The sequence below is a fragment of the Typopeltis vanoorti genome, chromosome 7, assembly GCF_054136105.1.
Source record: "Typopeltis vanoorti isolate ZY-2024b chromosome 7, IOZ_Tvanoo_1.0, whole genome shotgun sequence".
In the NCBI taxonomy this organism is placed as follows: Eukaryota; Metazoa; Arthropoda; class Arachnida; order Uropygi; family Thelyphonidae; genus Typopeltis; species Typopeltis vanoorti.
In genome coordinates, this window is record NC_143555.1 from 53,172,501 (window position 1) to 53,199,523 (window position 27,023).

The window sequence follows — 27,023 nt, forward strand, 5'->3', positions numbered from 1 at the left end:
CTTTGACTGGAGCATTAGGGGAAATACTCCCTAACATTCCAGGGAAATTTTCTCTAATGCTCAAGGGATATCTCTATAATTCTCTCATTCAGTTTTATTTAACCTTTTATAAATTGGCACAATCTAATCAACTGGGATATAACCTTATGATCAATTTTCTGGATCATGCAATATAGCCACGGAAACACTTTTATTTTCATGAATATCATCTACTAATGCCAACTTTTTACTTTTCAGGTTTCTGAAACCTTTTTTTAAATATTGACGTGCATATTTCGGATCATTCTTCCTGGATATGTTCGATTAATGTGTTATTGTTTGTGACTTCATATAATAACTTTTCAGAATAATTATTCTGAACATCTAGAACATCTTCAATTTTTTTTTTTTAACTTTCTTTTGTTATGCTTCAGATTTGGTTAGTTTTTTTATGTTTCAATATCAACTAGAGGTGCACATAAATAGGAAACATCCCAGAAAAAAGTATTATCTGTATATTAGAAACTAATAAAAGTGATTATTAAATAACAAATGAGAAAGTAAAAAAGAAAAATATGTATACACATATTATCTTACGATTTATGAACAGGTAAAAACTGTCCTCTCACTGCTTGTGGATGACAACATGCTTGTCTTAACCTTCGTAATGGGTGCAACAGCTGTAAAATAAATAAATAAATAAAATTATTAAATCACCATGTGTGTGTGTGTGTGTGTGTGTGTGTGTGTGTGTTCATATGTATTTGTATCCATGCTCAGACCAAAAGAATATGCTAAATTGTGTTACTACCAGGTGTATGTACGCTATTTAATTATTTTATTTTATTAGTTTAATTAGAACTGTAGTTTAGTAGGATCATCCCATGTAGGAAAGATCCAACAAGAATACTGTATGTGATGTGTACGTGTGTGTGTGTGTGTGTGCATGCGCAAGCAATCACGTTATAATTATGTGATATCTACAAATATGACAGTGCTGCCAATAAGAGTTTAGAAATTTTAGCAGGAAAATTTTTATCAGACAAGAATTTAGATTCCTGTTTTAATCCTTTAAATGAAATATGAGCACATTAGCTTTGCACATGAAGTATCTTCACAACTAGACTACTCATATGTGGAGGTAAATAACTTCAAACTCCTCCAGTATCTCAGTATCTCCCATAATACACAGCACACTTCCTTTTGGACATGTATATTGTTATGGATTATGGAAGGGATCAGACTAGTCATCTAATGAGAGATCAATATTTATTTATGTCTTGTTAGATGATTTCACATGGAGTCATCTGTCTTCCATATGTTTGACAATACTTCATGTGCAAACACTGTTTACTCATGCTGCTCAGTAAAGCATTAAAACAAGAGTACAACTTCTTGTCTACTATAATTAACTTTGAAAGGAAGGTGCCTTGTAGAATACCAGGGCAATTTGATATGAAGTCATCTGCAGCCATACACACGTAGCCTATTCATGAAGATACTTCATGTGCAAGCTTTGTTTGCTCACTCGAGTAATGGATTTAGACAAGAATATGATACAAAAACAAAACAAAAAAAAAGAAAAGAAAATAACACTGCATTTTTTTTTAAAATACTAGGATAGATACAGTAAACCTTCAATTGTCAGACTTTCAATACAAAACTTCAATTAACCAACCCTTGGAATGGATTAGTATATCAAATGACTTCTGATATAGCACTACGTAATTCTACCTTAGTTATCTGATCCTTCAATTATCTGATCAATAAACTGCTCTCCTGTTGTGGGTGGATAATTGAGAGATTAATATAGAACTCCTTAGTTCCATGTTTAGTTCTTCATCCATATCTATGATTTTCAGTTGTACATCATATTCTTGCAATAAGACCGCAAATAAGAAAGGTCTAACGTAAACAAACAAACAAGCAAACATGGAGGATATTGAACATTTCCTCGTCCACCTGTTCAACAGGAAATTCAACATTAATCTTCTTCTTCTTCTGCAGCTTCTCCCACTTAAGTGGGGTCACTGTTTGTTATGAGTCTCCTCCACACCTTCCTGTCTTGGGCTGTCACCACATCCAAGTTCTTCATCTTCAAGTCCTCTTCTACCAGCTCCCTCCATCTCTTCTTTGGCCGCCCACGCTTCCGCCTTCCTTGCACATCCATCTGCATGACCCTTCTTCCCACATATTCGTCCTCCCTCCTCATCACATGACCAAACCATCTCAACCTTGCCTCCTGTATTTTCGCTCCTAAGTTCGTAACTTTCACTGTTCCCCTGACATAGTCATTTCTCAGATGATCCTTTCTGGTCACACCGCACATCCACCTAAGCATTCTCATCTCTGCTACTTCCATCTTGCTAATGTTATTCCCCCCCCCCCACCCCCCCCCCCCCCCACCCCCCCCCCCCCCCACCCCCCCCCCCCCCCACCCCCCCCCCCCCCCACCCCCCCCCCCCCCCACCCCCCCCCCCCCCCACCCCCCCCCCCCCCCACCCCCCCCCCCCCCCACCCCCCCCCCCCCCCACCCCCCCCCCCCCCCACCCCCCCCCCCCCCCACCCCCCCCCCCCCCCACCCCCCCCCCCCCCCACCCCCCCCCCCCCCCACCCCCCCCCCCCCCCACCCCCCCCCCCCCCCACCCCCCCCCCCCCCCACCCCCCCCCCCCCCCACCCCCCCCCCCCCCCACCCCCCCCCCCCCCCACCCCCCCCCCCCCCCACCCCCCCCCCCCCCCACCCCCCCCCCCCCCCACCCCCCCCCCCCCCCACCCCCCCCCCCCCCCACCCCCCCCCCCCCCCACCCCCCCCCCCCCCCACCCCCCCCCCCCCCCACCCCCCCCCCCCCCCACCCCCCCCCCCCCCCACCCCCCCATTTAAGAAAACAACGACGTAACACCACACTAGTCACTCTACTAGCCTGAGTCATATTCTTCATGCATTTGCTCTCCATCATTCTCTTTATATCTCTTCAATAACCTCTTTTTTACCTACAATTCCTGTTTGATGTTGTTCATCATCTACTTTGACCCAAATTGTGTTGTCTTTTCACTCGTGGTATACAGTTTGCTATTGCTGCTAATAAATATTCCTTCAAAAGTTCCTAAGCACTGCCGATATCGTGCCCTTCCAATTCTTCCATCCATGGAACTGACCCAAGCCAATATCCAAGACTATTATAAAAACCTGCCTTATAATTCCACATACATTCCTTTCTTTTTTGATACTCTCACATGTCTATTCATCTTCCAAGTCAAGACCACATAGTCACTCTCTATCCAACTGGGTGCAGAGATGCCTTCTCAGTTAAATCAGATCTTCTGATGCTAAGTTCTTAATCTAAGTCTTCACTCTGGCAAGATTCCAAGGGAGTGGAAAAAGGGTAAAATATTTCCATTATAGAAAAGTGATCCAAGACAGATTAGCAAATTACAGACCAATTAATATCTCAGAAGCGGGTGGTTAAAGTGATTGGAAATTTGATTAATGGTAAAATTCAGAAATGTGCTCTGTGGTCAGCAGCACAGCTTTATAAAGGTAGGTCCTACTTTAGTAATTTACCCACATTTTTCATAGTGAAAGCATATAAGAAAAGTGGCTACATTTTTATGCCTAGACTTTGCAAAGGTATATGACAGAATATGGCATGGAAAACTATTACAAAACTTGTAGCAAATAGGAATGATTATGTAGTTGGTAACATGGAATGGGGAAGAGCTGGGAGACAGACATGAGAGAGTATATGGTGGAGTGGAATCTAAGAGAATGTAAGTGACTAGTGGAGTGCATCAGGGCTCAGTACTATGGCCACTAGAATTTAATTCATATATGAATGATACAGGAAAATATTTAAGGGGGATATTCCACTGTCTACTGATGATACATAACTGGGAAGGACAGCAGTTGATAACAAAGATGATGTAAATATCCTGCAGAACGATTTAAATAAACTGGCATTATGGGAAAGGGATCATAATTATCAATTAAATGTTGCTAAACATAAGGTTACGCCTTCAGGTTGAAAATGATGGATACTGTGTGTCACACTGATGGTACTGGATTGTACAAAATTGATGAAGCTAGGCTCTTGAGGATAATGGTGGACAGGGAACTTAATTCCAGAGGATATAGTGCAAAAGTTGGCAAATTAGCTCAAAGATTACATGAATGTTGATAAACATATTAACCAGTAAAGATAGGAAGATTATTATCCCTCTTTATAAGACTATGATTTGCTGCAACTTGACATTTTGTCACCTGTGTGTGTGGGGGGGGGGATCAGGAGGTGGTGGGAAGGATTCAAAGACAAGTGACCAAGCTGGTGAGAGGTCTGTGAAAGAATGCTCCTTATGAAGATAGAAAAGTGTGTGTATGTGGATTGCAAAGTTTAGTATATAGGCAGAAAAGAGGGGACATGATATAAACAGATAAATTATTAAAAGGGTTCTATGAAAGAGACACGAGATAAAAATAACGAGAGAGAGAGAGAGAATTAGCCGTGTCCCCTCGAAGTTGTTCAAGAGTGTGAAGACTAGAATTTTTTTGCTTAGAGAGTGGTTAATGAGTGGAATAAATTGTCAAAATTAGTTGTGATTACCCTGGCAGCCAAAGAAGAAGAGGTGTGATAGGTGTTGTATGTATAAAGAGTACTGTGATTCTCCTGTAGTGAGTCTTCTGACTCCCTGAAAATACCCATATAAGAACTGGATTTGTGGTCAAGATGTTGGAGAAGCTAGTGAGGACAAAGATTCAGAACCAGGTCGACAGTAACATAATTCTCTTTAATGGACAGCATGGGTTTGCTAAAGGAAGATTGTGTTTTAGCAATCTGCTTACTTATTATAACAAGGTGACAAATATATCGGACAAGGGGGGGGGGATGCATATATAGTAGTATATTTAGATTTTCCAAAGACTTTCGACAGATTGCCACATGACAAATTGGTAGTTAAATTGGCTGTCTGACAGGTATCAGCAGGTTGTGCATGGAGGAGGAGTGACATCCCAGAAGAGGAAAGTCACTAGTAGCACACCCCAGGGGTCTGTTTTGGAATCATTGTTGTTTAATTTTGTAATTGACATTAGAAAGAACTTAAATGGTGATATACAGTTGACTGCAGATGATGTAAAGTTTGAGAGAGTTATGAGAAGTAGAATAGATGTTGTAGCTTTGCAAAAAGACCTAATGAGACTGTCTGAATGGGTGAGATATCAGTTTAATGTTGCAAAGTGTAAGATTTTAAAATTTGGGAAGCAAAGATGGGATGTAGAGTATAGGATTGATGGGGATATTTTAGAGGAGGTGGAAGATGAAAGATTTGAGGATGATGGTGGATAGGATCTTGACATTTCATGGACATTTCACTAAAATTGTGAGGGCAACAGTGAATTATGGGAATGATGCAGAGAACTGACGTGTAGAAGTAAGGACATTTTGATTCCATTGTACAAGGCTTTGATCAGGCCACATATGGATTGCTGTGCACAGATTTGGTCACCAGGTAGTTTTCAAAAGGATGATGAGATGTTGGAGAGGGTTTAGGGACAATTAACTGATTTGTAATGTGAATATGATGAGAGATTGAGAGAATGTAAATTACAGAGCCTAGCGGATAGAAGTAAGAGAGGAGACATGATTGAGATGTATAAGTTGGTAAGGACTAATTACCAGATTAGCATGGATAAGATTTTTCATAGAATACCTGGAGACAGGTGGGGGGTGGGGGGGGGGGGGGGGGGAATGAGAGGTCATTCCTGGAAGCTCTATAGGGTGGGAGTCAGCAAGGGAATGAGGAATAGATTTTTTTGCATGGAAAGTGGTAGATGATTGAAATGCAGTGCCTGAGAGTGAATGCAGAGACAGTGAATGGATTTAAATCGAGGTACAATGAGTGGTACATGTGAGAGTGGGACCTCCCACAATGAGTCACTTGACTCCATGGAGGTCGGTTAATAACAGTAATAATAATAAACTTCTACTTGTTTCCTTTAGCTCTCAGTGGAGATCCAACATCATATCCAGAGGTCACTATACTGTCTATAATCACCCAATGTAGCATCTTCTTAGTTTTCCTTGATATCTTATGACTCCATAAAATACCATTCAATGTTCTAATGGTTGTTCATATCTGTTCTGTTCTGTTTAAAATGCCATATCCACTTTACAATGACTGGACTTATCCATCATAGAGCCTAGATACTTGTAGCACCCACTGATTTTATGGTTTCCACCTATAACTCAAAATCTGTTGCACTCTCACTTCCAATTACTACAGATTTGGTTTATAAGAATATAAGAAATTGACTTTCAGGTCACAATGATTGTATGTATCTGATAATTTCTCATTTGGTATTCCATATCCTCTTTGTCCCCCAATCATCATATAAAAGAAGAGAATCTAAGATTTTCTCCAATGGGTACCCACAGCATTGCCTGTTCCAGTCCTCCAAGATCACATCTAAGTAGATCTTAAATAACATGGGTGATATACAGCCTCTTACTAGTATTAAGTTCCTTAAAGCCCATTCATAATGGCTTCACAATATTAACCACACCAATGGGAGATGGGGAGGGGGGGGGATAAATTTATAGAACTTACTAATATTTTGCTGGTTTTCTACCAAGGTTCTTAAAGTTCCATAAGGATACTGATAGAAGAAAGTTAAAATACTTTAAGCAAACTGAAAGGATGGCAGGAGGTCTTCTCAAAACAGTAATAGAAGGTCAAATTCCTGGAAAAAAGAGGAATGGATGGATAGTGTTTCTGGAGTGACTGGTCTTCAGAGAATTCAAGCTGTCAATGTTGACTCCTAGATAATTAAAATTATCCACTTGCTCAGAGATATATTCATCAACAACCAAGTTGGACTGGTTCTGATGGATCCCTGAAATGCACATGTATTTAGTCTTTTCCTCATTTATGATATAACCTTAATTAAATTAGATGTAGTTAGTGTAACATCCTACATGAGTCTCCAAGGATAACAATATCAGCAGCATAAGCCAACAGAATGTGTTCTTTCCATTCATTTTCATCCTCCTTTGTTCATTTATGTCTCTAATGACTTTCTCCAATGCTAGGTTGAACACAGTCACTGGGCAAGCATCTCCTTGGCAAAAGCCAGATTTTGTTTCAAAAGTGGTATTCTAAAAACTGTCATTGAATTCCATACTGTATATTGTCAGATGCTTGTTTATATTCAATAAGTACAAGATGTAATTCTTTATCAAATTCGTAGTTTTTCTAACAACTGTTAGATGGTGAAAACATGTTCCACTATCAATTGTCCCTCTTAAAGAAGCTACAAGGACAGTCTCCCATGAGGTTTAAAATATATATATATTCACTTATTTTTCCCTGGTCAGCATAGATAATATTTTGTAGCGAGTCTCCAAGAGGAAGAAACCTCTATAGTTACTGGTATGTGATTTATATCCTCTTTTAAATATTCCACTGCATCTGAAGAACCTCTGAGCTATTCATATTATTTTCAATTTTTTCAATTAATTTTTTTTCTCTACCAGCCTTTTCTCTCACTGCAGTATTTTATAGTTAAATTTATTCTTGCAGTTCCCATTAGTTTCTGGTGATGGGTCCTGTAGCATTTTACTATTAGTATCATGTGACACCTCCAATGAATTCAAGGACTCGAGAGGGCATTCTGCTCTACTATATACAATTCACTGTATCGCTACATACTTTAATCGACCAATGACAAACAACAATACTACTATCATCTACACATCTCATTATGTTTCTTTATAGTCTCTTTACATGTATTAATGAACCATTTGTTTTTCTTTCTACTGTTTGTGAACTGAAGAGCTTCTGCACAATGAGTAATAATATTTTTGACCTGAGCCCATTCCTTTTCTATATTTCTCTCAGTTATAGGAGGAACTGAATACAGGAAACCTTGCTTAACGCATAATCGATATGCACAATAATCAGTTAACGCGATTGCGTGAAATGATACTATTTCCTGCTTTAAGCGATTAATCACTTAACATGATCTTTTTACGTTATGTGAAATTTTTTGTCACCAATTTGCAGCAAGTCGAAAAGCTGAAAGTCATTAAGAGACATCAAAGTGCACTAGTAATACAATGATTGTGCAAGACCGGGGGATACAGCACATCTACAGTTTGGACTATATTAAATAAGAGCAAAGAATACAAAGAACAAGGAAAAGTTGCTACTGCTTCTTTAAGCATGCAGATCACCTGAAATAGAATCCATTTAATGATTAAGTCTTCTATCACTCTGGATTAAGGATTATAACCAAAAAAGAATACCTCTTAGTACAGGGAATATTCAAGCAAAAGCTCTCAATATTTGTACCTCATTGAAAGAGACCAAATTTCAAGATGAATGCGAAAGCTTTACTGCGAGTTTAGGATGGTTTGACCATTTTAAAAATCGAACTGGACTGCACAACATAAGAATAACAGGGGACTCTGCTATTGCTGATAAAGATTCTGCAGCCAATTTCCTGAAGAATTGAAAAGCATAATTCAGGAGGGTGATTATGATGATCGTCAAATATTCAATGTCGACGAAACTAGTCTCTTTTGGAAGTGTATGCCAACAAAAACTTTCCTAGCTAAAACTGAAGCATCTCAACCAGGATACAAAATATCTAAAAATTCTCTTACGCTCCTATTAGAAGGCAGTGCAGAAAGCCACTTTAAACTCAAGCCTATGTTAGTTTATTGTGCACAAAATTCAAGATCTAATATTTTGAAGAAATCAGCACAACTGAAAATGAACTTGGATTTAATGAACTCGATAACAAAGATGTGAGAAACTTGTTCAATTCCCATTCAGAACAGTTAAGCAAGAATGATCTCCTTCAGCTAGAAGAATATCATGCATATGAAAAAGAAGATAAGGAGTGCAAACAAGAAGAGAATGTTATGAGTAAGAAGCTAACTGCAAAATAACTTGAGCAAGTTTTCAATCATATTGAGTATGCTAAGGTAATTTTCATTGATACTGATCCTGATATGGAATGAAGCTTTGAAGTCTGCCGAAATCTTGATAAAGCGATCACCAGCCATCGCAAATTGCATGACAAGATGAAAAAGTCGAGCATGATTCAAACATCTTTACTTAAATTTTTTTTTTGTAAAAAATGCAGATAAATCAAATGTTAAGAAATTGAAGGTGTTGCTGGATGAAAGTATAGTGTGTGATGCGTGCCAGAGATCAGAAGGAAGAGATGAAGAGTAAAATTAGGAGAGTGGTACTGAAGAGACAGCAGTGCTAGGCAGTGGAAACAGTAGTGTAAGAGAGGAAGAGAGAACAGGAATACAAGAGGAAAGGGAAATGGGGGGGAGCTCGGGTGGACAGGGACACATAGCATAGAGAGAGGGAATGTTGAAAGTGGCAGTGAATGTGCGTATGAAGATGGGGTATATTGCAATGTGGGTAGAAGTGGAGACTGGGCAGGTATATGTGGTAAGTGGTGATAAAGGTGATTTGGCAGGTGTAGTGGGGAAATCACAACCAACATAAGGCTTGGATAGGACTAGCTATAGACCTAAAAATGAACTGCTGTGTTTGTTTAAAAATGCGAGAAGTATCAGAAATAAAGGGAATTAAATGGTTTCAGTGATTGAGTTTATTCGCCCCCAAATCATTGGAATAAGTGAAACATGGTTGAATGAAGATGATATTGTAACGGGAATAGAAATGGAAGGGAACAGTATTTTTCGTGAGGATAGAAAGGGCAGGAAGGGAGGGGGGGGGGTGCTGCTGATGATAGCAGAGGAATTAAGTCCACATAAGGTAGACATGAAAGAGGAAATAGTGGCAATGGTCATGAGGCAGTGTGGTGTAACGTGGAGGTTAAGAGGAAGACATATTTAGATGGATGTTACTATAGGCCTGGGAATGTGGAAGGTGGTGATGAAGAAATATATAAACAACTTGGATTAGTGAACAAAGGAACGGTAATTATTATGGGTGATTTTAATTATGGCAGTATAGATTGGAATGAAGAGATAGCATTTGGGAATAAGGAAAGTGCTTGAGTTCTTGAGAGATAACTATCTCAGGCAGCATGTAAAGAAAAGCACACGAGGATCAAGAGTTCTAGATCTCATCATTTCATCAGAGGATGTAATTGTTCGAGGGTTTCACATTTTCCTCCAGTTGGTGGTGAAAGTGATCACAAAGTAATCACCTGTGTTGTGGCTAGTCATATGCACTCTTTTTTGTGAGAAAGATATATGTGAATTATAAGGCTGGTGATTACGACAAGCTTAGGAGACAAATTCGAGCTATAACATGGAACGAGGAGTTGAACGGTAAGGAAATAAATGCTGCATGGGAACTTACAAACAAATACATAACAGCATTAATGTACGAATGCATCCCAAAGGCCAAAAGGCTGAATAAAGTTGTGTAAAATGGATGAATGTGGAGCTTAAGCAAGAAATCTGGAAAAAGAAAGTCCTTTGGAGGAAGTACAAGATGAAAAATGGCAATCAGTCACATGAAGAATATAAAGAACAAGCCAGGAGAGTGACTCAGTTAGTAAGGAAAACAAAAGTAGAGTATGAGCAGAAATTGGCAAATCAGGCTAAGATAAACCCTAGAGAGTTTTTTAGATATGTGGCAAGTAGAAGGAAGAATGATCATGGAAAGATGAAGTTAAAAGATGAAAGTGGTAGAATTTTAACTGCTGCAGAAGACATTGTTGAGGTATTCAGTGATCAATTTATGAGTGTTTCATCGTGATCAGGGTGGAATCATGAGGAACGTAAGTGTAGAGGACATAGGAGAGGATAGCTTAATTGTGAGTGAGCAGGAGGTATTTGAGGAAATAAATAACCTTGATGTTAATAAGGCGATAGGATTTGATGAAATATCACCATGCATCTTAAGAGAATGTTCCAGGGAACAGGTTCCAAGGGAGTGGAAGGAGCGTAAAATTGTTCCATAAATGTGGTGATAAGCCTGTAGCTTCAAATTATAGGCCAGTCTGTATATCTGAAGTTGTGGTCAAGGTCCTGGAGAGATTGGCGAGAAGTAAGATATAGAAATGGGTTGATAACAGCAGTATTCTCTGTGATTATCAGCATCGGTTTGTAAAGGGGAGATCATATTTCACTTACCTTGGACAGAGGAGATGCATATACAGTGGTGTACTTGGATTTTGCAAAGGCTTTTGATAGACTGCCACATGACAAGCTCTTAATTAAATTGAAAGAGATGGGATTGGATAACATTCTTTTGTGTTGGATCAGTGACTGGCTGTCAGATAGGTATCAGAAAGTTGTATACAGGGGTGTGATATCCCAAAAGAGAAAAGTCACTAGTGGTGTGCTGCAGGAATCAGTTTTGGGGCCATTGTTGTTCAATTTGTATGTTAATGATATTGGGTTGGGTTTAACTAGTGATATCCAGCTGTTTGCAGATGATGCAAAACTGGGGAGAGCAATGCAGAGTCAGGCTGATGTTAATGCCTTACAAGAGGACTTGAATAGATTGCATGAATGGGCAGATAAGTGGAACTATCAGTTCAATGTTGTCAAGTGCAAGGTATTGAGATTTGGTAAGCAATGATGGGATGCCAAGTATACACTTGGTGGGGAAACTTTAACAGAAGTAGAGGAGATGAGAGATCTAGGTGTGATGGTGGACAAGGACTTGAAATTCGGGGGTCCACATTTCACAAGCTGTGAAGACATCACATCGAATAATGGCAATGATGCAGAGAACCAGATATGCAGAAATAGAGAGGTTATGATTCCATTCTATAAAGCCTTGATCAGGCCTATTATGGATTATTGTGAACAGATTTGGTCGCCAGGTTTCCATGATGACGAGGATATGTTCGAAAGGGTACAGAGAAGATTCACAAAGGTAGTCAGTGGTCTTTGGAATGTGGAGTACGAGGACAGATTGAGGGAATGTAAGTTGCAGAGCCTCGTGATTAGGAGAGGAAGAGAGGGGGGGGGGGGTATGATTGAGACATATAAACTGGTCAGTGTTTTTATCAGGTGGACATGGAAGAGATTTTTCATAGAATTGGAGAGGAAAGTAGAACTAGAGACCATTGCTGTAAACTGTATAAGGAGGGTGTGAGGAAAGGAGTGAGAAGGAGGTTCTTTGCATGGAGGATGGTTGGTGAGTAGAATGCATTGCCTGAGTGTGTTGTGGATGTAGACACATTGAATCAGTTTAAGACAAGGTTGGATGAGCATTGTATGCAATAGTGAGTACCGCCCGACTTTTTTGACGAGTTTCTGACTCCATGGAGGTCGGGTGTTAATAATAATAATAATAATAATTAAACCACTGCATTAAACCAAGAAATTATACACCTTATAGACATCTTCATTTCTGTTATTATTTCTTTACAATCCATATGGCCAAAAATCATGTATCCTCGCCCCCACAATGAAAAATCAGATATCCATACCATCTTAAAATTTCCATATATTCATAATTTCTACAATGCCATCTAAGAAATCCTTAAATATTTCAATTAGAAAATTATTGCAAAATTATTGCAAAAACAAATTCAAGTGACCCTAGCACATGGTGCTAGGGTCACTTGCATTTGCTCATGCCAGTGGTCGCCGATACTTTATAGTTTACTATATTCGGCAAGAAACTCTTTGATTCAAATCTCTGAGTTTCTTATTCGGTTTTAAAACTTTGTAGGATTTAATATCCCCTTAATTTAAATAATAGAAAATTATTTTTACCACCAATAATAAATGACAGAATTTAAATAAAACATAAAAACATAATAACAAATACATATTATTTATGGAAAATGTAGTTTACAGATTTAACTATCTGAATATCATCTTACAAAAAAGAAAAAATACAAACATAAACACTAGCAATATTAACAAAAATCCCACTATTGAATATCTTTGCACACCATACAATTAAGACACATTCCATATGCCCATATACTCAAAAGATCCTACTTATTGAATACCATGAAAATGAAAACCAGTTACTGTGCTCAGAATTTCTAGCTATAAGAACCAGACAATATGGCATAAACATGCAAATATTAACCCTATGCATATATAATCTCATCCACTTCACATTAAATAAAATAAACTACTCCCCTTGCAAACCCAGCTACCACTAATTAATATCTAGGACACCACACATTAAGCTCATAACCAGCTTTCTTTCAAGGTAGTGGCCCTTCCTATAATGAATAGCATTATACATGTCCGTAAGGATATGTGCATTGCACTGTGAGATACTAAGGAAACTAATGTAAAGTCATTAGTATCTACATACAAGTAGCCCAGTCATAAAGTGACTTCATGTACAAACTTTGTTTACTTACACTTGGATAAAGGATGAAATCAAGAATATAATTTCTCAGCATCTTTAATTTATCATTCATCTCATGATGATCTACCAAAAAGCCCAGTATATTATCATGATGCTGGCTGGTTTTTTTTACTACTTTTTGTTTTTTTTTGTGTTTATATTTAGCTCATAATTTTATTATTATGAATAATAATAATTAATGGTGTAAAAAGACTCATTGTAGGAGGTCCATACTAGAAAACACAAAGTCTATCATACAACTCCTTAAACTCATTGACAGTTGTTCGTGCTCTCACCACTTCAGGTAATGCATTCTATTGTCCAACCACCCTCCATGCAAAGAAACCACTCCTCACTCTCTCTTGTTCACAGATTCCTTATGTAACTTCCAGGGATGGCCCCTTATCCTGACTCCTTCCCTCTGTTGCACCAAACATAACTACTCCAGTGTAGACCCTGTAACCACCTCTCAACAGTTTAAAAGTCTCAATTATATCACCTCTCCTTCTTCTATCTACCAAACTCTGCAATTGCATTCCATCAATCTGTCTTTATCACTAACATTGTACAGTCATGATACCATCTTTGTTATCTGTCTCTGCACCCTTTCGGCAATTAATTTATCAATTGAAATCCTGGGGGAAAAAACTGGAGCACAATAGTCCAGGTATACCGTGATCAGGGCTTTATAGAAAAGAATGACACCTCTTTTATCTCTCAGAACAGCATCCTTTTCAATATTGCAGCAATCCTTTGAGTTACTTTCACCACCTTTGCAATATGTCCTCTGAATTTCAGGTTTCTATCAATCATCATCCCCAGATCCCTTGTCTCCCCCACTTCTACCATTACAGTTTCCCTGCAAACTTCAAAAATTTACATATAGCACAATTAAAATGACACCCCATTCGTTTGTGCATCTGTCCAGTTTATTCAAATCCTCTTCCAGGGCTACCACATCTGTATTAATACAGGCAAACCTCGCTTAACATGATTAATTAATCCATCAATTAATGCACGTTAAGCGAAATCGCATTAAGCAAATGCAATAAACAACAGGAATAATATTAATTCATCCGTCACTTAGTGTAAATTTGGGGGGAAAATATAACAGTATAAGCTATATTAGAGAATAAAATCATCAAGGTTAATAAAAATCAATTGCTTAAAATTTTATTTAATGTCTAAACATTTGATTGAGCTACTTTTTTTACAAAAAACTTAAATAAAGATGTTTGAATCATGCTCAACTTTTTCATCCTGTCATAAAATTTGCGATAGCTGGTTAATACTTTATCAAGATTTTGGCAGACTTCGAAGTTTTGTTCCATATCAGGATCAGCATCAAATAAAATTTTCTTAGCATTATCAATGTGATTGAAAACTAGTTCAAGTTCTTTCACAGTCAGCTTCTTAGTCGTAACATTCTCTTCTTGTTCGCACTCGTTATCTTCTTCTTCTTCTTCTTCATATGCACACTGTTCACCTAGTTGAAGGAGGCATGCTCCCATAACTGTTCTGAATGGAAATTGAGCAAGTTTTTACATCTTTATTATCCAGTTCATTAAATCCAAGTTCTTTTCCGATTGTGATAATTTCTTCAAAATATTAGATCTTGAATTTCATGCATGATAAACTAACATACGCTTGAGTTTAAAGTCACCTTCTGCATTGCCTCCTAATAAGAGCGTAAGACAATCTTTAGATACTTTGTATTCTGGTTGAGATGCTTCAGTTTTAGCTAGGAAAGTTTTTGTTGGCATACGCTTCCAAAAGAGACAAATTTTGCGATGTTGAATATTTGCTGATCGTTATAATCACCCTCCTGAATTATCCTTTGCAATTTTTCAAGAAACTTGGCCACAGAATCTTTATCAGTACTAACAGATTCCCCTGTTATTCTTACGTTATGCAGTCCAGATCGATTTTAAAAAAAGTCAAAACCATACTAAACTTGCAGTAAAGCTTTCACCCTCTTGAAATCTGGTCTCTTTCAATGAGGTAAAAATACAGAGAGCTTTTGCCAGAATATTCCCTGTACTAAGAGGTATTCTTTATTGGTTATAATCTTCAATCCAGAGTGATAGAAGATGCTCCATCTAGATCATTAAATGGCTTCTATTTCAGGTGATCTGCATGCTTAAAGAAGCAGTAGCAACTTTTCCTTATTCTTTGTGTTCTTTGTTCTTACTCAATATAGTCTGAAATATAGACGGGCTGTAAGCTGGCACAATCAATGCTTTCATGTCTCTTAATGATTTCCAGCTTTTCCACTCGCTGCAGATTGGTGACAAATAATTTCATATAACGTAAAATTTCACAAAAAAATCACGTTAACTGATTAATCAGTTGCGTAAAGCAGGAAATGGTATCATTTCACTCAATCGCACTAACTGATTATCGCACATATCGGATTCGCATTAAGAGGGGTTTCCCTGTACTAATAACCCTTCCTAGCATCTGAAACACCTGAATATCCCGCAGCAACCCATTGACAATATCATTGATATAAAGGTTAAACAATACATGTCTCACTACTGAGTACTGTGGGACCCCACTTGTAACCTTCTGCCTTCTTGATATTGCTTCTCACCCCCCCCAATGCACAACTATCTGATACATCAGATAGTCAATCTGAATCCAGTTGATTAACCTGACATCTAAAACAATGTGCAGCAACTTAACATCAGCTTATCATGTGGCACCCTGTCAAATGCCTTTGTAGAATCCAAAAAAATGGCAGAATATGCCTTTCCCCCCATTAATCACTTTTGTCACTTTATTATAAAAAGCATATTACTAAAGCAAGTGGGACCCTTAACAAATCCATGGTAACTCTCACTGATAACATTACCCTCATCTGCCCAACACTGTATATAGTCTCGCACTAATTTCTCCAAGATCTTAACTACTGGTTGAAACACAAACTGGTCTATAATTTGACACTTCCAGTCTGCTACCACTCTTATGGAATGGCACTATCTTACCTTCCTTCCATTCCTTAGGTACCTTTCCCTTGGCAAGACTTTCATTGAAAAGCCAAGTAAATGTAGTTTCATTCTTCCACAATCATCTCTCTTCCTAATGGCCACATATCTAAAAATTTCCTTAGGATTTTCTTTGGATCTCAGGGCTAATCTCTTCTCATATTCCAGTTTTGCCTTCCTTACCATACTAGACACTGTCTTAGCCTTATAGTTTTACATTCTTCATGCATCTGCTCTTCACCATTCTCCTTATATCTCTTCAATAACCTCTTTTGAACCTGCAGTTCATGTTTCATATTGTTTGTCGTCCAATTTACACCAAATTGTGTTCTCTTTTATTATTGTTGTTATTGTTGCTGCTAAATACTTAGCAGCAACAATAAATTAGAAATACTTCACTAATACAACATAATAATACAACAATAAATTAGAAATACTCCCTTAGAAATACTTCACAATTTCACAAGTACTATATATATATCTCACTTTTCCAATTCCTCCCTCAATGGAACTGCCCCAAGGTGATATCTAAGACTATTATAACCAGTTGCCTTATAATTCAACATACATTCCTTTTTCATTGATACTCCCACATGTCTATTCATCTTCCAATCAAAATCACACGGTTACCCTCTCCAACTAGGACAGAAATACCATCTCAATTATGAACACCTCCTTTGATGCTATGACAAAACTCTTGAACCTCACGTTCCTTCTACTACCTGTTGCCTAAGACTTTTATCTCACAAGAATTCTAGAAATTCCATTCCCGTATTACTCATGCAGTTTCCTCTTTCCAATTTATAGTACTGTAGTTAAAATCTCCCATAACAATCGTTCTTCATGCACTTGCCAAGCTAAACTGCCTAAACTTCTCCTGCTCCTCACTCTGTATGCTACCTGGCTTGTAGCAACATCCCATTAAATATCCTGTTTTTCCAACCTCTACTCTCACCATATGCCTTCAAAACCATCAGTTCTACCACCCTCCAAATCGTCCAATCTGAGAGGACATAAGAAGTACTCACCCACCACATTTTTCCTTTCTATCCTGTTGAAAAATGCTGTACCCTGCTACTTTGATTCCTGTTAGTATATCATCTTCTGTCAACCATGTCTCAGCAATCCCAATACGAGGGTGGTCTGAAAAGTTCCCGGCCTAACAATTGAAAACAAATTTATAATTTCAAAATTATTTTTATTTTTAAACATAATCTCCCTTAAGACTAATACATTTATTCCAGCAATGCTACAGTGCCATAATCCCATCCCTGTAGTGGTTCTCAGTAAGATCGGCAAAATACCTTCCTCTACAGCTGCAATCACCTCTTGATTCAAAGAAAAATGCTGACCAGCAAGGAAGAGTTTTAGTTTTGAGAAGAGACAGAAGTCAGAGGTAACCAAATCTGAGGAAATAGGGTGCATATTCCAGCAATTCATAGTGCAGATCCTTTAATATTCCCATTGCCAAAACACCTTTGAGTGCAGGTGCATTGTCCTGATGAAGGATGATTTTTTTTCTTCTGCAAACCGGGTCTTTTCTCACAAATTTTTTCATCTAGTCTACTTAAAAGATCGGAATAATATTCCCCAGTTATTGTTACACCCTTTTCAAGATAATTAATAAACAAAATACATTTAGCATCCCAAAACACCAATGCCATGATCTTTCCTGCTGGTGAAACCGACCTTGTCTTCTTTCGTGGTGAACAACCAACTTCTGTCCACTGTTTTAATTGCTGTTTGGATTCTGGTGTGTAATGGTGAATCCAAGTCTCATCCATAGTAATAAACTGACACACAAAATCAGTTTCATTCTTGTTAAAATGCTCCAAGCACTGTTCAGAGATTGTCATATAGTGCGTTTTGGATCTGCTGTGAAAAAGCTTGGCACCCAACTTGCGCAAAGCTTTTTCATTTGCAATTCTTCATGCAAAATATATCCTACACGTTCTTTTGAAATGCCAAATCTCAGCAATTTCGCACACTTGGCAAAATTCCATCCAGATGACTACTCACTTCTCATCCAATACTATATACGGAGAATAAAATGGGGGAGGAGTGTTATTGATGATAGCTGATGAGCTACAGCCAAGGAGAATAGAAGTGGAACTGCAGGATAGAGAAAAGAGCACATTTGAGGCTATTTGGTGTGAGATTGAAACTAGCAGAACAAAATATACAGTTGGGTGCTGCTATAGACCAGGTGATGGAATAGATGGTGGAGATAGTATGCATAGGCAAATAGAAGAAATTAGTGGAAGGAGGGTAATTATTATGGGTGATTTCAACTATTATAACATTGATTGGAAGGAGGAGAGGAGACATGGGAGGAAGGAATTGGATTTTATGTGATTATTAAAGGATAACTATCTGCAACAGCATGTAATGGAAAATACTACAGATCAGAGAGTGCTTGACCTAGTAATTGCATCTGAGAATTTGGCTGTAATGAATATGCCCACGTTGCCACCAATTGGTGAGAGTGATCATAGGGTCTTAACTTGGGAGGTGTCTAAAGGTGTAGAGTTTACAATTAAGACTGGGTACATGTGGAATTATCCAGCTGGTAAGTATGACAAGCTTAGGAGATTCCTTGGTTCAGTGCCAAAGCATGTAAAACTGCAAGGGCTGGATGTTGATAGTGCATGGGAGGTGGTTAAGGAGCATTTGCAGGAGGTAATGGCTGACTGTATACCTAGAGTCTGAATAGCAAATCAAGTAGGGATTAAATGGATGAATAAGCTTAATGGACCATTAAGCTTGAGCTGCAAAAAAAGAAACAACTATGGAGGGAATTTAAGAAGAAAGGTGACCGGCAGGCACATGAACGGTATAAAGCACAGGACAGAAGGGTAACAAGTGTGGTAAGAAAAGCAAAAACGGATTATATAGCCATGCAGGCTAAAGAGAATCCCAAACAGTTTTTTCGATATGTTGCATGTAAAAGAAAAAATGTATATGACAGAATGATTTTAAAGAATGACGATGGTAGGGAGGTAACCGAATCAGTTGATATAGTTGAATTACTGAGCGAGCACTTTGCAAGAATATATCATCCAGGTGGTGACATTGCAGGAATGAATGAACCAATAGATTATACGAGAATTGTGGTGAATGAAGTGGAGGTAGTAGTCTATTACAAATACCTCAATGTCAATACATCTGTGGGATTGGATGGTATGCCAGCTCATGTCTTACGTGAAGCAGCTAAAGAATTGTCAGTGCCCTTGACCATTTTGTATAATTTGAGTATCAGGTCTGGGTTAGTCCCGAGGGGGTGGAAAGAGGGGGGGAATAGTTCCACTGCATAAAGGAGGTTCCAAGACTGCTGTCGTAAATTACCAACCGATTAGCATATCAGGAATCGTTGTCAAGGTCTTGGACAAATTAGTCAAGAGAAAAATACAGGATTGGATGGATGAAAATGGGATACTGTATGGGGGACAACATGGTTTTGTGAAGGGTAGATCATGCCTCAGTAACTTGGTCACGTTTTATAATACAGTGACGGTTGAACTGCATAAGGGTAATGGGTTTACACTGATTCTACTGGACCTTGCTAAGGTCTTTCACAGGATACCACATGGAATTCTAATCAGTAAACTGCAGCATATGGAGATGGATATAGGGTTGGTGAGATGGATAGGAGGGTGGTTGATGGAGAGATATCAGAGAGTGGTTTATTCAGGAGTAGAATCCAAAAGACGGCTTGTGACTAGTGGTGTGTGCCGCAGGGTTCTGTTCTTGGACCCCTACTACTGTTTAATTTGTTCATTAACAATATAGGAAAGGATCTAAGAGGAAGTGTTAACTTGTTTGCTGATGATGCAAAGTTGGGTAGAGCAATAGTGAGTGCACAGGATGTCAAACTTTTGCTAGATGATTTGGATAGTTTGGAGGACTGGGTTAAGGAGAATGGATGTCGATTTAATGTGGCAAAGTGTAAGGTTATGCATTTTGGGGTGAAAAGATTAGCAGCAGTATATCACACTGGTGGAACCATACTCCAGGAGATTGATGAGGCCAGGGATTTGGGAGTGTTGGTGGATAGGGAGTTGAAGTTTAGGGGGCACATCGCAAAAGTGGCTAAATCAGCTCATCAAATCACTTGGTTGCTGAAAAATACTTTAACAAGCATAGACAAATAAGTTATTGTTCCTCTGTATTGAGCTTTGATAAGACCCCATCTAGACTACTGTGCCCAGATATGGGAGCCAGGGTTTCTTCTTGATGGGGAGGAGGTGGAGAGGATCCAGAGACGAGTGACCTAGATGATAGCAGGTCTATGGAATGAACCTTATGAGAACAGGTTGAAGATCTGTGGGTTGCAAAAATTGGTTGATAGGCAGAAAAGGGGTGATATGATTGAGACATTTAATTTACTGAAGGGTTTCTATAAGATTAATTCAGAAGATATTTTTGGGAATAGGACTGGTGGAGGGAGGACTAGGGGCCATACATGGAAGCTGGGCAAGAATGTGGTTAGCAAGGGTATTAGAGCTAGGTTTTTTACTTGGAGAATGGTGAATGAGTGGAATAAGCTGCCAGAGTTTGTTGTGGGTGCTATGACTGTGAATGAGTTCAAGGCAAGGTATGATAGATACTGTGTGAATATCGAATTGTTGTTCTTGAAATGATGTTAGGGCCTCCCTCGATGAGTCTGTCGACTCCTTGGAGTTGCCTGAAATAATAATAATAATAAATATCGTGCACTTGATCAATGATTTCTGGTGTTGTTACACTTTTTGGATATCCTTCACATGGATCATCTTCAAGTCTGGTACGGCCACGTTTAAACTCGGCAGCCCATTTCTTAATTGTCATAAACAAAGGAGAAGAGTGCCAATCAACTTTTATGAATGTTGAATGAATTTCTTTTGGCATTAAACCTTCTTTTACAAAGAATTTTATAACTGCACGATACTCAATTTTATCCATTTCAAGGGATAGACAACACTTTTGCTTCAGACAGCTGTATAAAACAAACTACTTGATAGAATAACTTGCAATTTCACATGGATGCTTATGACAGATGTACCAACTTAGAAAAAGAAAATCTTGCCATCAGTGTTGCCATCTATAGTCGAGGCCGAGAACTTTTCAGATCCCCCTCATAATCTTTGAACCAGCTCATGCTATCAGTGCCACCAATTCTACCTCTATTTTAACCTGCAGTTCATGTTTGACCACTTTACTTTATGTAATCAGTATCTGCATTGATCTTAAATTTCATAATCTTTAAATCCTTCACCTTCCATTTCTTTTTTGTTTGCTTGTTTTTGTTTTCAGTATACCTACCTTTTCATATTTCATTACTGGTGTATTTGGTTTTAACTTTCCACATTGTCTTCAACAACTCACATTGTTTTTGGATCATATTTTCAAAAATTTCATCTAAATTTTATCACTTTTGGTCGAAAAGACCTTGGTTCGATTCCCATCCATGATGTGAGGAACCTTTATCTGGTCTCTTTCGACTAAAGGTGAGTTTGCCAGTCTCATACAGAAGTAAAGGGTTTTTCACCCAGAAACTCAGTATTTTTGTCCCTCAGAATAGGCGAACTGGCACATGAACATACACACATAATCGCTCACTAGGAGGGCTCAACCTCGTTCCTCCACCATCCCATAGGAATGGTGGGGGAACGAGGGGGAACCCCATATGAATAAATAAATAAATAAATAACATACCTGAATAATATGAATAATTATTAATATAATGAATACTGCTTGGTAATATATATAATGTTACAAATTGGAAATTACTTGAAACTTATGTTTATGCAGTATATTCCAAAATGATATTGATTAATATTTCTATTTCTGTTAACATTTCTCCATTATCATGAAGTCTTAGCCTTGATGTGCGATATTACCAGGTAGTAATCAGTATCTCCATGAGCTCCTTTATAGGTGAAGCAATTTCTAATAGATGGATTCAGCTTACTGCTTATCACTACTCGGTCTGCTTGGTTGCTTTACTGTTTCATCTGAGAAGAACTACGTTGTTTATGAATATTTCTTCAGGGAAAGTTCATCTACCAACTGTAAGTCCTCTGGAGGATGCAAAGTTGACAGTAATGATTTCATTTTCATTACCATAACACACAAACTATCTGGGCTAACTATTGGTCTCTCTCTTGTTTCTTTTCCTATTTTTGCAATGAAGTCACTTCTAACTAATTGTATACAATGCTCAAGTAAAGAATCATATATCCTTTCTAGTTTTTCATAAAATTTATCTGTGACAAAGTCATCCTTGTCTCGATGCGTTAACCATTAACAATGGTAACATCAACCATAATAACACAAAAAAGGGTAAAAGAGGTGATGAGTAATTCAAGAATAGTAGTGTATAGAGATTCCATAGTTACAGGATTGGTTTATAAAAGAATGTATAAGGTCTGCTAACCAAGAGACAGAGAGGGAGAGAATGAGCAAGGTAATTCATCCTTTGGACATGAAGAGGAAATCAGAAAGATAATTAGTGATAGTTGTGGAGACAAATGATTTAAGTGGACATAAGAAGAATGTAAGGGCAGATATCAGAAGGTTACGAGAGTGAAAGATAACAGTATAGTGGAAAGGTTGCCAGTCCATTGCCGAGACGTAACAATGATGAGTTGAAATCGAGAACCAGAATAACGAATGATGTGCTAGCAGGAGCTGTGTTAGGAGAAAGGAGTAGAGTTTGTGGATGTACAGTATGTATTTGAGGGAAGAATGGAATTACACGGATGTGATCGGTACATTTGAATGATTTTGGAGTGAGTGAACTGGAGACACTGTTGATAGATGTAAGTGCAATATCTGATGAAGAAAGAGATCTGAAGTAAGAGGTGAAGTGAAAGATCAGGAGAATGGTATTGAAAAGACCGAAGTGTTTAGCAGTGGAAACAGCAGTAGTAGTGTGATAAAAGAAGAGAGTATGCACAAGAAACATGGAAACAGGGGAGGAGGAGCCAGGGTGAACAGGAAGACATGACATAGAGAGAACAGATGTTGGGAGTAATAGTGAATGTATGTATGGGGATGATCAGCATAGAAATGAAACAGATTGGGACTGAGGGGATATATGTAGGAAGCAGTAATAAAGATGACTAGACAAGGACAGGTGTGGTGGGAAAATCCCAACCAACAAGTGGCTTGGGTATGTCTAATTATAGAACAAAAAGCGAACTGCCATTTATTTACAAATGCAAGGAGTATCAGAAATAAGGTAGATGCAATTATTTCCCTGATTAAGTTTGTTCACCACAAAATCATTGAAATAAGTGAAACATGGTTTAAATGAAGATGATTACTTAATGGAAATACAAATGGAAGTGAACAGAGTTTTTCTTGAGGATAGAAAGGATAAGAAGGGAGAAGAGGTGCTGCTGATAATAGCAGGGGAATTATGTCCACATAATATAGACATGAAAGAGGGAAATAGTGGCAATGGTTTTGAGGCAGTGGGGTGAGGTGGAGGTTGAAAGGAAGAATGTTTGGGTGGCTGTTGTTATAGGTCAGGGAATGTGGAAGGTGATGATGATGATGATGAAGAAATGCATAAGCAACTTCAGTTAGTGAACAAGGAAAGGGTGAATATTATGGGTGATTTTAATTATGGTGGTAGAGATTGGAATGAAGAGATAGCATTTGGGAATAAGGAAAATGAATTCCTCGAGTTCTTGAGAGACAACTATCTCAAGCACTATGTAAAGGAGGGCATGAGAGGATCGAGAGCTTTGGATCTGATAATTTCATCAGAGGATGTAATTGTGAGTGAGGTTTCACACTACCCTACAGTTGGTGAGCGTGACCATGAGGCGATCACATGGGTTGGTGGCTAGCCATATGAAGACTTCTGTGAGGAAAGGATATATCTGGGTCTGCCACCCACTGATGAGACCTCAATAAAGGTCAAAACTGGTCTGGATAGTCACCCTTCTGATAATGCATAGCATTATACATGTCTGTAAGGATATGTGCTTTGCATTATGGGATACTAAGCCAAGTGATGTGAAGTCATTAGCTTCTTTATACGAGTTTCCCAGTCCTTAAATTACTTCAGGTGCAAACCTTGTTTGCTTACACTTGGATAAAGGATTCCATCCTATCAGTGGTCCTAAAAAAGGCACTTAAACGCCCATGACCTTTCCAATTATTCTTGGACTTGGCAACCACAATGCAAGGATAAGATGGTTAACCCTATGCCTCCCGGTGTGTCCTATGTCTGTAGATGCATGTGTTCATGGGCCTGTTTAACTGTTCTGGGGAACGAACCCCCCCCACCTCTGTTTGAGAATGGCTAACTCACCCTTCGTCGAAAGATACCAGATAAAGGTTCCTCACGTACCGACAGAAATCGAACCCAGGTCTTTCTGACCAAAGGGCTTCGTCTATACCGACTGAGCTATGGAAGCTCAAAAAGGATTAAACCAAGAATATAATTACTTGGCATCTTTGTACTGCTTATGAGTATGGTGACACTTTTTTCTTTATATTTCCTCCACAATGGGTTTTTTTTTTTTCTTTCAGTTCTTGTTTATATCCCTACTCATCCACTTAATTCCAACTTGGTTTATTCTTCTGACCTTGAGTATGCAGTCTGATACTGCTACTCTCAAGCAATCTCTGACCACTTGCCATGCACTACTGACATTCTTTCCTTGTAGCTTCTCAATCCATATCACTGTTCCAAGATTACACTTGAGTCTCTCATAATCACGAGCTTTATAGTTGAACATAAATTCCTTCTTGACAGAGAACTTCATATGTTTGGCAACTTCCAAGAATAAGACTGTATGGCCACTCTCCCCAACTGGAGGCAGAGTGTCTAACTTAGTTATGGATGTATCTTCTGATGCTGTTATCAGATCTAACATCTTCACACCACGTATCCACTCTATAACATGTTGTTTCATGTAATCATCCCTTAGTAACTTATAAATCTCACTTCCATCTTGCCATGCCTGCTTTCCTCCCTCCAATCGATGTCCCCATAGTTACATCTTCGATAATAATTGTTCAGCCTACGCTCATTGTGCTAATTTGCCGATACATGCAACCACATCTTCCTGTGGACCCCCTGGTCTATAGCAGCACCCAACAATGAAATTTGTTCTATTTGTCTCTATCTCACACACCAGACAGCCTCTAATGAACCATCTCCCTCAGACCTAATATCCTCTTTAACTTTTTAATTTTGTTGGTTGTAATTCTTCAGCTATTATCAACAATTCCCCTCCTCCTGTACTGTTCCTGCTATCCTACCTGAAAATACAATACCTTTTAAACTCTATCCCTGTAACTATATCATTTTAAGTCAACCAGGTCTTAATAATGCCTATAATTTTTGGACAAGTCAAGCTGACCAATGCCAAAACCTCCTCACTCTTATTTTGGTTACTTTTCGGATTCATGTACAAGCATTTCAACATCCTTTTGTACCCATAGTTACATTTGTGTTATGTCATTACCAACCCATTTAAATTGGAGAGCTGTGAAATCCTGTTTGGCATTGCATACTCATTACTGTACCCATGTTCATTTATCATAGGGGTGGCTAGACACAAACTTGATTTCATCCTCCCTAATATCTCTAGTTTACCTGGTTTTGCACTACCACACTCACTCTCACTAAACAGCACTTTCTTCAAATATTTAACTCCAAAATGGTTTAAATGTAGTCCATCAGGCATATATAAATCCTTTCATCCATCAAATTCACTCCAAACATCAATAAACTGCACACCATTCGTCCTGTGCAATCTTCTCATTGACAATCGCGGCCCTTCTTCTTAGTTCTGTCCAATGATACTGAATCAGCAGACTTACAATCGTTACTTTCTTACTCTTCATTTTTGCTGCCACTAACAATTCTTTCATATCTTCTCTCATTGCATATTTCTCAACTTTCAAATAATTTGTGCCAGCCAAAAAACAATTAACGTTCACTTCTTTCTTCTGCATACCTATAGGTTCACTAACATCCTTTATTTTTGCACCTGGAGAACATGTTTATCACTTTCTCATTAATTATACCTCTTATCATCAAATCCTCATACAATACTATTTTAAGAGTTCAAAACGGCATACCTTTATTTTGTATCATCATTGATTCTATTCATAATGAGCATGTATTTTCTTGATCACAGAACTAATGTAAATAACTATTTGGGAACATTGATCAAGTGTAAATGGATAAGTATTTTAATACCAACTAGTTTCACCAAACTTAAGCTGTTGGCATCATCAGGGTACAAGCACTGAGGTTAAAACATATCACAAAATAGATCTTAACTGTAAATTCTAAAAATTATAGTTACAAACTAAAATAGCATTGAACGTGAATAATACACGTATCGCTTGTACATGATTTACTACTTGTTGATAAGGAATATTCTATAGTTAGCATTAAAGTTCATTTCTTGTGTGTTCAGAGATCTAATTAGGGTTTTCCATATCTCTGGAAGTATTAAACCTTGGTTCCTGTTAAGGTTATCTGTAGTGCATGCGATTGTAGCAACTTAACAGGAACCAAGGTTTAATACTTCCAGAGATATAGAAAACTCTAATTAGATCTCTGAACACACAGGAAATGAACTTTAATGCTAACTATAGAATGTTTCAAGGTACGCCGTTTTGAACTCTTAAAATGCAAAAAAGCAAGGTTACTAAATCATCTCACTGTTTTAAAAAGATGTCGAGATAACTGTATAATTCCTAAGTTCCTGTATTTTAAACATCGA

General features: G+C 38.2%; 1 protein-coding gene across 2 annotated transcripts in view; it reads right to left on the bottom strand.

Annotated features, from left to right (window-relative positions):
- Nucleotides 1-27,023, bottom strand: part of LOC150104679 (E3 ubiquitin-protein ligase SHPRH) — a 674,750-nt gene that overhangs the window by 298,687 nt on the left and 349,040 nt on the right. For both annotated transcript variants that reach the window (XM_090395874.1, XM_090395873.1), the window contains one exon: nucleotides 577-659. In XM_090395874.1, coding sequence (XP_090252000.1) covers nucleotides 577-659 — 83 coding nt within the window. The remainder of the gene's footprint in view (nucleotides 1-576; nucleotides 660-27,023) is intronic.